Source organism: Microtus oregoni, unplaced genomic scaffold (assembly GCF_018167655.1).
Source record: "Microtus oregoni isolate MIOR12 unplaced genomic scaffold, Mior012 000033F_ref0000390, whole genome shotgun sequence".
In the NCBI taxonomy this organism is placed as follows: Eukaryota; Metazoa; Chordata; class Mammalia; order Rodentia; family Cricetidae; genus Microtus; species Microtus oregoni.
The window spans coordinates 11,231,768-11,243,932 of NW_024543092.1; the positions used below are offsets into that span (position 1 = coordinate 11,231,768).

The 12,165-nt window shown below is 47.9% G+C and overlaps 1 protein-coding gene across 2 annotated transcripts in view; it reads left to right on the forward strand.

Moving 5' to 3' along the window:
• Positions 1-7,659, forward strand: part of Akap12 (A-kinase anchoring protein 12) — an 86,353-nt gene extending 78,694 nt beyond the window's left edge. For both annotated transcript variants that reach the window (XM_041680122.1, XM_041680123.1), the window contains 2 exons: positions 688-5,590; positions 6,667-7,659. In XM_041680122.1, the coding sequence (XP_041536056.1) occupies positions 688-5,582 (4,895 nt within the window). In that variant the 3' untranslated portion in view covers positions 5,583-5,590; positions 6,667-7,659. The remainder of the gene's footprint in view (positions 1-687; positions 5,591-6,666) is intronic.
• The last annotated feature ends 4,506 nt before the right edge of the window (positions 7,660-12,165 follow it).

The following is a 12,165-nucleotide window of genomic DNA, read 5'->3' on the forward strand; positions in this document are numbered from 1 at the left end:
GAGCTCAGGTATCTATATGCTGCTTTTGCCTCCCAAGTTCTGGGATTGAAGTTACAGGTCACCATGCTGAACTTGACTTTCTTTTTAGTTTATTTTTGTTTAGTGTGCATTGGTGGTTTGCCCGTATGTATGTCTGTGTGAGTGTGTCTGACCCACTGGAACTGGAGTTACAGTTGTGAGCTGTCATCTAAACCAGCTAAGCCATTCTTCCAGGACCCCCTTCCCCCCATTTAAATAATACTCCTTGATCATCATTTACTGGATTTTGATTTTGTATGTTTGTTTGCTTGCTTTTTAAGATTTTTTTTTTACGCTTCTGTGTTTTGCTTACATGTATACCTGTGCACTATGTGTGTTCAGTGCCCACAGAGGCCACAAGAGGGAGCTGGACCCAGTTAACGTGAGGATGCTTGGAATAGAGTCCAGATCCTCTAGAAACTGCTGCTGTTATTAACCACTGAACCATCTCTCCAGCCAGTGCAACTCATTTCTTGGTAACCAAGGAAAGGCAAAGAAAAAGGAAAAGCGTGAAGAACCTTTGAACTTGAAGTCTTGATGGCCCTTTGATAGGAGTAGTTATTGCCCACCTAAACATTTGCAAATACCTGCATTTTCTACCTTTCCTTAGTATTAATGAGAGTATTATGTTTGTTGAATAAATAATTTTTCCTTTTTCTTTGTTAATAGTTGGACAGAGAGAGTCAGAAGATGTGAGAGAAAAAGACCGAGCTAAAGAAATGGCTGCCAACTCTGCAGTTGTTGAAGACATCACAAAGGATGGGCAGGAGGAGACACCTGAAATAATCGAACAGATCCCTGCTTCAGAAAGCAACGTAGAAGACACGGCACAGCCCGCTGAGTCCCAGGCTAATGATGTTGGCTTTAAGAAGGTATTTAAGTTCGTCGGCTTTAAATTCACCGTGAAAAAGGATAAAAATGAGAAGTCTGATACTGTCCAGCTACTCACTGTCAAAAAGGATGAAGGCGAAGGGGCAGAAGCCACAGTGGGAGCAGGTGACCACCAGGAGCCCATCATGGAAACCGGAGAGTCAGCATCCAAAGAAAGAGAGCTGAAGCAATCCACCGAGAAGCCAGAAGACACCACAAAGAAAACACAGAGCAGCACAGAAGAAATTCCCCTTCAGGCTGAATCTGGCCAAGTGGCTGAGGAAGAAGCCAAAAACGAAGAAGAAAAGCAAGAAAAAGAACCCACCAAGTCCGCAGAATCTCCAACCAGTCCAGTCAGTGGCGAGACGACGTCTTCCTTCAAGAAATTCTTCACTCACGGTTGGGCTGGATGGCGCAAAAAGACCAGCTTCAAGAAGCCGAAGGATGATGAGCTGGACACTTCTGAGAAGAAAAAGGAGCAAGAGGCAGAAAAAGTCAATGAGGAAGAAAATGAAAAGACAGAAGGTCCTTCTGAGCATGCCCCAGCGTCCGAGCAGCAGGAGTCCACAGAAGACACAAATCAGGCCAGGTTGTCCGCAGATTATGAGAAGGTGGAGCTACCCTTGGAAGACCAGGCTGGCCTGGATGGATTGGCAGAGAAGTGTGCTCCCTTAGCAACGGAAGTGTTTGATGATAAAATAGAAGTCCACCAAGAAGTTGTTGCGGAGGTCCATGTGAGCACCGTAGAGAAAATGGCAGAGGAGCAGAAAGGGAGGAAAGAGGCAGACGAGGATGTGAAAGAAACGGGAGTATCCGTGCCCCCTGAAAAACCAGCTGAGACCAAGGAGGCCTCTCAGGAAGCTGAGCCTGCTGAGGACCTGGTTCCGAAGAGCAAAGAAGTGTGTGTCTCTGGAGGTGACCACACACAACTGACAGATCTAAGTCCTGATGAAAAGATGTTGCCCAAACACCCGGAAGGCATTGTCAGTGAGGCGGAGATGCTGTCCTCTCAAGAGAGGATCAAGGTACAGGGGAGCCCTTTGAAGAAACTCTTCAGTAGCTCTGGCTTAAAGAAGCTGTCTGGGAAGAAGCAGAAGGGGAAACGAGGGGGCGGAGGAGACGAAGAACCAGGAGAACACCAACAGGTCCAAACCGAGTCCCCAGAGAGTGCCGACGAACAGAAGGGAGAGAGCTCGGCATCCTCCCCAGAAGAGCCTGAGGAGATCACGTGTCTGGAGAAAGGGCTGTCGGAAGCACAGCAGGAAGGGGAAGTCGAGGAAGGAGCTACTTCTGATGGGGACAAGAAAAGGGAAGGAATCACCCCCTGGGCATCTTTCAAAAAGATGGTGACACCCAAGAAGCGGGTTCGAAGACCTTCTGAGAGCGACAAGGAAGAAGAAGTGGACAAGGTCAAGAGCGCCACGCTGTCATCCACAGAGAGCACCATGTCAGAAATGCAGGAGGAAGCCAAGACAGTTGGAGAGGAGCAGAAGCCAGAAGAACCGAAGCGGAAGGTGGATACTTCGGTGTCATGGGAGGCGTTAATTTGTGTGGGGTCCTCCAAGAAGAGGGCAAGGAAGGCATCCTCTTCCGATGATGAAGGAGGGCCGAGAACAGTGGGAGGGGATGGTCACAGAGCGGAGGAGACCAGCAAAGACAAAGAAGCCGGAACAGAATCTGCCCCTGCCAGCACCCAGGAACACGAGCAAGCGCAAGGAAGTTCTTCACCCGAGCCGGCCGGAAGCCCTTCTGAAGGGGAAGGTGTCTCCACCTGGGAGTCATTTAAAAGATTAGTCACGCCACGAAAAAAATCCAAGTCAAAGCTGGAGGAGAAAGCGGAAGACTCCGGTACAGAGCAATTGGCTTCAGATGTTGAACCAGGTAAAGAAGAGTCTTGGGTTTCCATTAAGAAATTTATTCCTGGACGGCGGAAGAAAAGGCCAGATGGGAAGCAAGAACAGGCCACTACCGAAGATACGGGGCCCACAGAAATCAATGATGATGACCCGGATGTCCCTGCCGTCGTACCTCTGTCTGAGTACGACGCAGTAGAAAGGGAGAAGATGGAAGCCCAGCAGGTCAAGGAGAGTGAGGAAGGACCCCAGCTAGAGGGGGCTGTGTATGTGTCTGAGGAGCTTAGTAAGACCCTGGTTCACACCGTGAGTGTGACCGTCATTGACGGGACCAGGGCGGTCACCAGTGCCGAAGAGCGGTCTCCTTCTTGGATCTCCGCTTCTGTGACAGAACCCGTTGAACACGCCGAAGACGAAGCCACACCATCCACTGAAGAGGTCACCGAAAGAGACATCATTGTAGAAGAAGCCCCTGCAGTCACCCAGACCTTACCAGAGGGCCAAGATGCCCATGACGACACAGTTATCAGCGAGGTGGAATTCACCTCAGAAGCTGTGACAGCTGCAGAAACCACAGAAGCCCTCCACGCTGAAGAAGCCACCGAAGCCTCGGGGGCAGAAGAGACCACAGACATGGTGTCAGCGGTTTCCCAACTGACTGACTCCCCAGACACCACAGAGGAAGCCACCCCAGTCCAGGAGGTAGAGGGTGGTGTGCAGGACAGAGAAGAGCAGGAGCGACAGACACAAGCTATCCTCCAGGCAGTGGCAGAAAAGGTGAAAGGGGAGTCACAGGCGCCTGGCACCCAGAGAGCAGGGCCCAAAGCACTAGAGAAGGTGGAGGAGGTGGAAGAAGATTCCGAAGTGCCAGCTGTGGAGAAAGAAAGGGATGTCGTGCCGGAAGAACCCATGCAGGGAGCTGAAGCTGAAACTGAGCATTCTGCCCAGGGCTCTGAGATTGTTCAGACTGCACCAGAGAGCCTTACAGAAGTTCCCGAAGTCACAGCGGGTGCAGAGTTGAAGGAGCAGCTCACCGCAAGCCAGCTTATAGAGCCCCAGCAGCTGGTGGATCAAGCTGCAGCCCCCGAGTCATCCGAGACCCTGACAGATGACAGCGAGACAAACGGAAGCACTCCCCTAGCAGAGTCAGATACACCAGATGTGACACAGCAAGGCGAGGCCATTGAAAGCCAGGACAGTGAAGCCATCGCAACTGACGGGCAGTTGCAGGTCACAGAGGCAGTGGTAGCTCCCGCTCAGGAGGAGGAACCCTCAGTACCACCGGCTTTTCCACCCCAAGAGGAACATGGGGGAAAACCAGAAAGAGACGTCCTAGAACCTACACGGCAAGAGCTTGTGGAAGTGGTGCCTGTTTTGGCACAGACTGAGGTGGGTCAGGAGGCTGGCCTCCTTGGTGAGAAAGTCAAAGAGAAACTATGTGTTGAAGGACCTGAGGGGTCTGTATACACAGATGGACCTGACAGTCGAGAGAAGATTGCTGAAGTGGAACGTGATGATGAAGTATTGGGAGCCCCTGAATGTCAAGAAAGCAAGAATCCGGAGGGGCAGAGTCCTAGCCCAGAGGAGAGAGAGGTGGAAACTGGTGTCGAAAAGGAGAAAATGGAGGCAAAGCCAGAACACGTGAGTGAAGAACGCGAGCAAAAAACGGCTGCTTCTGAGCCTGAAGAAGCGTCCCCACAGCCCATCGAAACAGCTGATGGGTCCAACTCAGAGAAAGGAAGCTCTTCTCTCCCAGACCAAGACAAAGCAGTTTGTGTAGAGGTTCAAAGCTCGGAGCCACCAGTCACTCCCACAGCCGAACCTGTGAGGGAGGCTGAGGAAACTGTCATGATTTCAGAAGCAAGTGAAAGTCTGGAGTCTGTGGGTGTGCATTTAATGCCAGCAGAGAAGTCCTCTGAAGAGGGTGACTGCTGGACTCCTCAGCCTGGAGAGGACACTGTGGCCTCGGGGCCCGAGGCTCAGGCAGAGTCAGTCCCAGCAATAGCATCACCCGCTCCTGAAAACACCCTCCACTCTGACCTGCAAGGAGAGATGAGCGCATCCCAGAAAGAGGGATCAGATGAAGATGACGAGCAGGTTGGTGGTCAAGGAGAGGCAGCGAAGGAGGGAGTCGTTAAGACTGCCTCTGAGATGTTGGAACTCCAGAGCGAGAGCACTAAGCTTGTCCAGAACATCATCCAGACTGCCGTTGACCAGTTCTCAAGTACAGAACTGGCCCCCACAGCCTCTGCTTCCGATACACAGGCCCAAGTCCCAGTGATGCAGGCAGACAGCCAGGAGGCTCAACAAATGCTGGACAAAGAAGAAAGCCTCCATCAAGTCCTGGCCCAGGATGAAGCAGTGACCACCACAGCCCAAGAAGAACTTGCCCTTTCTGATGTTTCCAAAGGCATGAGCGAGGCTTCAGAAAAGGCCAACATGCCTGCAGTCAAAAGTGCCAGTATCAAAGACCACCAGTGCGAGCAGGTCATTGCCCCACTCGGAGCAGAGGGAGACGGAAGTGGAACAAAACCTGTGCCAGGCGATGACTGTGCCAAATTCGGAGAAGGTGTCCAGAAGCTGCCATCTGAATCCAAAGATCAAAGGGGGCATGCTGCTGATGGCCCCAAACACCAAAGCTCAGCCCAGGCAGAGGCGGATGCCTCCGGAAATCTAACCAAAGAGTCTCCAGACACCAATGGACCAAAGCTAACGGAGGAGGGAGATGCCCGGGAAGTAGGAATTCAAGAAGGAAAAATGTCCACTGAGTCAGTCAAAGAGATGAAGCTCCCAACAGAAGAAGATCTACAGGAGCCAGAGGGGGACTTGGCAGAATCCTAAGATGTTGGGTAGGTAGACTTGCTTCTGGGAGGTTGATTCCCCGCCCTACAGCTATACAGTTACACGGCAAATAATCGATTTATACAGACCTTTCAGCTGGACATAATAACCAACTAGAGGAAAATCTAGTTGATATATATTTTTTCTTTGGGTTTTTTTAAAATATTTATTTATTTATTCATTCATTCATTCATTCATTATGTATACAATATCCTGTGTGTATTCCTGAAGGCCAGAAGAGGGCGCCAGACCTCTTTACAGATGGTTGTGAGCCACCATGTGGTTGCTGGGAATTGAACTCAGGACCTTTGGAGGAGCAGGCAATGCTCTTAACCACTGAGCCATCTCTCCAGCCCTTCTTTGGGTTTTTTGTTTTAAATTTGTTTTTTATGTGCATTGAAGTTTTTTGCCTGTCAAAGGGTGTGTGGATTTCTCTTGAACGGGAGTTATAGCAGCCGTGAGGTGCCATGTGTGTGCTGGGAACTGAACCTGGATTCTCTGGAAGAGCAGTCAGTGATCTTAACCATTAGGCCATTTGGTTTTGTTTTTTTCTTATCAGAATCCCACCAAATCTTTTGTTTGTTTGTTTTTTTGAGACAGGGTTTCTCTGTGCATCTTTGGCTGGTCCTGGAACTCGCTCTATAGACCTCGAACTCACAGAGATCTGCCTGCCTCTGCCTCCAGAGTGCTGGGATTAAGGTCATACGTCACCATGTCCTGGCCTCTTAATTGATTTTTAGAGACAGGGTCTCCCTGTGTAGCCCAGTCTGGACTTGAACTCTAGGTAATCCTCCTGCCTTCGGTCTCTCCTGTCATATCATTGTATGTGTTCATGCCCGCATAATGTGGACAGGGTGGGTCAGAGGACACCTTCTGAGGATTGAACTCAGGTCTCCAGCTTGTGTAGTAAACACCTTTAGCTCCTGAGCTGTCTAGCCAACCCTTTTTTTTCCTTTTAGTGGAGTTCAGGTCCAGAATCCCAGGCAGCCCGTCCCCATAACTCTTGTGTGATTGTTCTGTTGACAGTAACTTGAGGGTGGAAAAGAGATTTTTTATTTCTCTCTCTCCTTTCTTCCTCCTACAGTTACTCATTGTATACTTGCGAGACCAGAATGTGAAGACAAGCCACGGAACAAAATGCTGCTGTTGGGACCTTGAGACCAAGACTGCCGAGCCCTTGAGATTCAGAGATTGGGCTATCCACTGATTTCAACCTTGGAGAGCACCCCGACAATCCTGAGGTTTCACCGGGAGCTAGAGCCAGCTAACATTTCCTTGTTTCAAGACTGCTTTGATTTTTTTTTTTTTCCCCGCCTTGGTACACCATATATTTCTGATTTAAGGTCCTACATTCTCAGCCTGGAACCGATGTCGGCAATACCTAGTTCTACTTCTCAAACTGGAGCGTCCTCCCTTCTGTATTTATATGTATGTTTTATGTAATCCTCCTTCTGTACCTATTGTATATTTTTTTCCTAACGTTTAAGCACATGCCTTTTGTATTATGCAATATGTAACGGGCGTGCAGCCATCATGAAGCTTCGAGAAGCCCCAAGCCTCAACTATTACCTGTGGCAAATAACATTCCTGAGAGGAAGGTACAAGTCTTTTTAAAGTTCACTGATGCTTAGGTTTGTGGGTTAGCCGTCTCCTGAAAGTGGTCGTTTCCCTATGCATATTGAGCTCAGAAATAAAACGCCATTTGGAAACATCCGGAATGTCCCAATATTACTGTGACGTGTTTCTTTCTAATCCCGTCCAGGTAGGAAAAAAGTCTCTTTAGTGGCAGATTAAACCCCTTCTCTTAATGACATGGACAGATGAGTGTGCCTAAGGCCGTGAGATGCATTCCATCTTATGAAGAAGGAAATCCGTTTTACTTTTTTGATTGTACTCTTATATGCTGGATCGAATTCATACGCAGAACGAAGTGAGTCCTGCTCTTTATAAATGGTATTTTGATAGATACTGGAGTGTGTCTGTGTTGTATCTGTGCCCCTTTTAAGAACAATGTTGCATTATGTTCATTTGGATAAACTGTGATTTGACAGCTGATTTAAATAAAATATTTGCTTCACTTAGAGCCACTCATTTTTAGTAGATGCTAAGGGGCCTGGGTCCTATACGTACTGTGTTAGAATAAATATACTGACAAGAAGAGAAGAGGAAGAAGCTGGAGCTTTCTTACCAGGCACCCAGGAAGATGTCACTTTGTCCTGGTTTGGCACATAGAGGAAGCCACGATGGGGATGGCTTTTGTTGAAGGAAACCAGTGGAACCAGGTGTCGCAGGACACACCTACACTTGTAACCCCACCACTCAGAAGGCAAACCAAGAGAACTGCTGAAGTTTCAGGCTAGCTAAGAACGACGGACTTTTTTTATTATTTAAAAAACTAAAGGTTGGTAAGAGGGCTTGAATAGTGTCTTAGTTAAGGTTTTATTGCTGTGAAGAGACACCATGATCATGACAGTCCTTGCAGGGAGATACACTGCTGGAGAAAGAGCTGAGAGTTCTACATCTTGATCCACAGGCAACCGGACACTGTGCCACGCTGGGAACAGCTTGAGCACATAAGACCTCAGAACCCGGGGCTGGAGAGATGGCTCAGAGGTTAAGAGCACTGACTGCTCTTCCAGAGGTCCTGAGTTCAATTCCCAGCAACCACATGGTGGCTCACATCCATCTATAATGAGACCTGGTGCCCCCTTCTGGCTTGCAGGCACACGTGGAAGGAATGCTATACACATAATGAATAAATAAATAAATATTAAAAAAAAAACAACCTCAGAACCCGCCTCCACAGCGACACACTTCCTATGGAGGCCACATCTGACAGACAGTGCCACTCCCTATGGGCCACGTATTCAAACACATGAATCTATGGAGGCCATACCTCTTCAAACCAGCATAAATAGTAAAGGTGCTTGCTTTGCAATTCTGGTGGGCCGAGTTCTACTCTCTGCAGAACCCATAAACAGTTTTCTGTAGTTTCTGAATAGTCAGTGTGGACTTCACTTGACATAATGACTGTGGTGTTTTGAATAAAAAAGCCCACTATAGGCTCATCTATTTGAATGTTTGGTTCCTAGCTGGTGGGACTTGGAGGTCTGTCACTGCAGGGTTAGGCTTTAAGGTTTCAAAAGCTCATGCTATTCTCAGCTCTCTGCGTTGTGGTTGTGTCTCAAAATGTAAGCACTCAACTACTGCCCCATGCCTGCTTACCCGCCTGCCACCATTCTCCCTGCTTGGATGCTCATGGGATCATACTCTGAAACCGTAAGCACCAATTAGCTCTTCTATTAAGTTGTTTTGGTCTTGGTGTTTCTTCCCAGCCACGGAGTAATGAAAGTAATGAAAACAACTAATGACCAGCTAAAAACTAGAACTCCTCTCTTCAATTCTGATGGGGCATGCTTTGGACCCTAGCATGTCAGGAGCAGGGGCAGGAAGATGTAGGACAGATGGAGGACAGCCTCTTTCTTCAGGATAGGATCCAGTCCATGAGATGGTGCCACCCACATCCAGGGTTGGTCTTCCACCTTCCAGCCAAGGCTGGAAACTCCCTCAAATACAAACTCAGGGTTGTAGTTCCTAGGCAATTCTAAAACCAATCAAATCGCCAGTATTCATCATCACAATATCCAAGAGCAAATGCCGAAGTCAGCAGCAGGATGTACACATCTAGAGAAGAGAATTTGAAGCAGAGGTACATTAAGAGCTCTATTGGGGGAAACAATAGCCACAAAGATTCTTGCAGCTTTTGAAGTGAAAGAAGGGGTACTGGAGGTTGACTAAAGCCAAGGCCTTGCACATGCTACACAAACACCACTGAGATGGTGACTATAATCCCAGGCCAGGATCTCAAGTTGACCAAGCTAGCTTCAAATTTGCCATCATCTTCTGTCAGTCTCTCAAGCAGCTAAGATTCAGAGGCATGTGCTACCACACCCAGTTCCTTGCAAAATTTCTTCAAGCTTAACATAGAAACTTTGGCTTGGTGTCTGAGAAAGAAAAGGCTCTCTCTCTCTCTCTCTCTCTCTCTCTCTCTCTCTCTCTCTCTCACACACACACACACACACACACACACATGCACACTGCAAAAAACTAATACCTTTCTTTCCTTCTTTCTCCCTCTCTTCTTCTGCTCATTGTGAAATTGCAGTTGGTTTTCTGTAGCATTTTCCTGGAAAGAAACACTCTACCAGGGAAGCTCAGGAAGTAAACAACTCAGGAGTTTCAGGCTCTTTCTGAAACTGACCAGACTCAGTAGGCCCCTCCCTCCCCAAGTTTATTTAAGCATTAACAACCAGCTGATAGATACTCCATGTAGCCAAACTTCCTGGAAGAGGTTCAGATCAACTGCCCTGCCTAGAAGAGACAGTCTGGGACCCCTTGAGCTACGTGTAAGTCATTCATTAATCATCAGGGTTAACCCATGCTTTTGGGAGTGCTCTCAGTGATGCAGCTATATTTGAGTCCTTTCTGTTCCTGATAATGCCCTATCACCCTTACTCCTGTAAGTAACCTTACTTTGATTTGTTGTTCCCTATCTGGGGTGAGTAGATCTTCACATTTCCCCAAGACTAGGGTCAAACAACAGCTGGCCTTAAAATTGAGGTCTCCATGCCTCAGTACTGAGGGGCTGGTATCACACAGGACTGAATCAGCATGCCTAGCAGAGGCAAAAGGCTTGAAGGACTGTCCCGCACACCCAAGCAAGGTGAATGTGGAAGGAAACCTTGCACTTCCCCTTCCCTCCTTCCTAAACCACAGAATACACACTGAAGCTAGCTAGCCACCAAGGTCTAGTCCCTTATTTGATCACCCCCCCCCCTCCCCCCAAGGCTTACTGCCTTGGTCCAGCTATCAAAGTATTGAAATCCAGCAATCAAAAGCCCTCTTTTGGCTCACCTCATTAACATACCCAATCAAAACAAAACCAAAACGCATCCTAACACAGGGTTTCCCCCTTTCCCTTTATAAATTAGCATTTGCCCATGGGCCTGGCCTGTTTCCTCTCTGTCCTCCAAGGCAAATGTCCCTTCTTCCTCTCTTCTTTCCTCTTCTTCCTCATTCTCAACCTCCTGTCTTTTCCCTCATTCTCTGCCCTCTGTCCCTCTGGTCTTGGTGTGTCCTGTGCTGATTTTGGTCCTTTCTAGACTTACTTAGGACTAACTCACTGGTGCCGTTTCACCTTCCTTTCCAATATACAGAGGCTAAGAGATGCCTCAGCATTAAGAGCTTTCTTCTCTTGCAGAGGACTTGAGTTCAGTTCCCATCACCATGTGGGAGGGAAAGAGAGAGTTTATAAGTGTGGGGGCCAGCCATGGTAAGCTTAAGTATGGGCAAGTTACCCAAAGGAAGTTTTTTTTACTTCCAACAATTATCAAATGGGACTCTGGCCATTGATAAATTTAAATGGAGGCCCGAGTCTCAGTAGTTTACCCTGAGGCAATGTCTGGCTGCAGGAGGAACCACAAGCTGAGTTACCTGATCCCCACCCAAGAACTGACCATTCAAAGGAAATGCCTGGCATTCCAACCGCTGTAGATAGGAACACCTGCCAGGGCACAGTAACCAGGACACCCTAGACAAATGTCAGCCAATCAGGGGTCTTAAAACCTCAGAGTCCCCTCACCCTCACTTTTACTACTATAAAACCCTATTCTAATTGAGCTCCGGGCGGCTCTCCGGTTATTCCAATACGTTGGAGAGACCGAGTTTGCAAACTTGGTTAAAATAAAGGCTCTTTGCTTTTACATATGGGACTCGGTTTCCTTGTTGGTTTTTGCGGGGACTTCACAGATTTGGGCATAACATTAAGCACATGCAACTTCCAGCTGCAAAAGATGGAATGCCCTTTCCTGGCCTCCACAGGTACCACAGATGCACAGAAACACACACACAGGTGGAATGTAAAGACAGAATGGATTAATCCAGCCTAGCATTTCTTGTTATCAAAGTCTGAAAAGGAGATTTTGACAGACTGTTGATAGTTCTGGAATAATGGCTCTGGGTCGCCTTATGATTGATATGTTTCATTTTCAGACATGTTCTTCTAAGAGGCCACACACCCTCTCTCTGTGGAACCTGAAGAGAGTTTTTCTTTCTTATCCCGATGCATTTTTTTTCTTTATCCCCCAGGAGGCCCACGTTTTTCCAGGAGGCATTTGCAGTCTCTTCTGGCTCAGTTTCCCACTGTAACTCAGGGTCTGGGTCTTGGCTCTCTCAGCCTTTGGCTGGCTGGCTTCAAAGACCTTTCTCTGCTTGAGGACATCTCTGTCTAACTGAAAAGAGAAAGGAAATTTTAATCCATTCTTTTATTATTTATTTAACTTTTTCCACTTACTTTATGTAACAACCAGTTTATCCTCCTTCCTCTCCTGTTTCCTGCCCTCACCACTCCCATCTACCCCCTCCCCATCCAATCCTCCTCTGTCTCCACTCAGAAAGGGGCAGGCCAGTCTGTAATTTTATTAAATATTTGTTTTGTTTTTTTGAGACAGGGTTTCTCTGTAGTCCTGAAATCCACTATGTTAGACCAGGCTGACCTCAAACTTGGAGATTCGTCTGCTTCTGA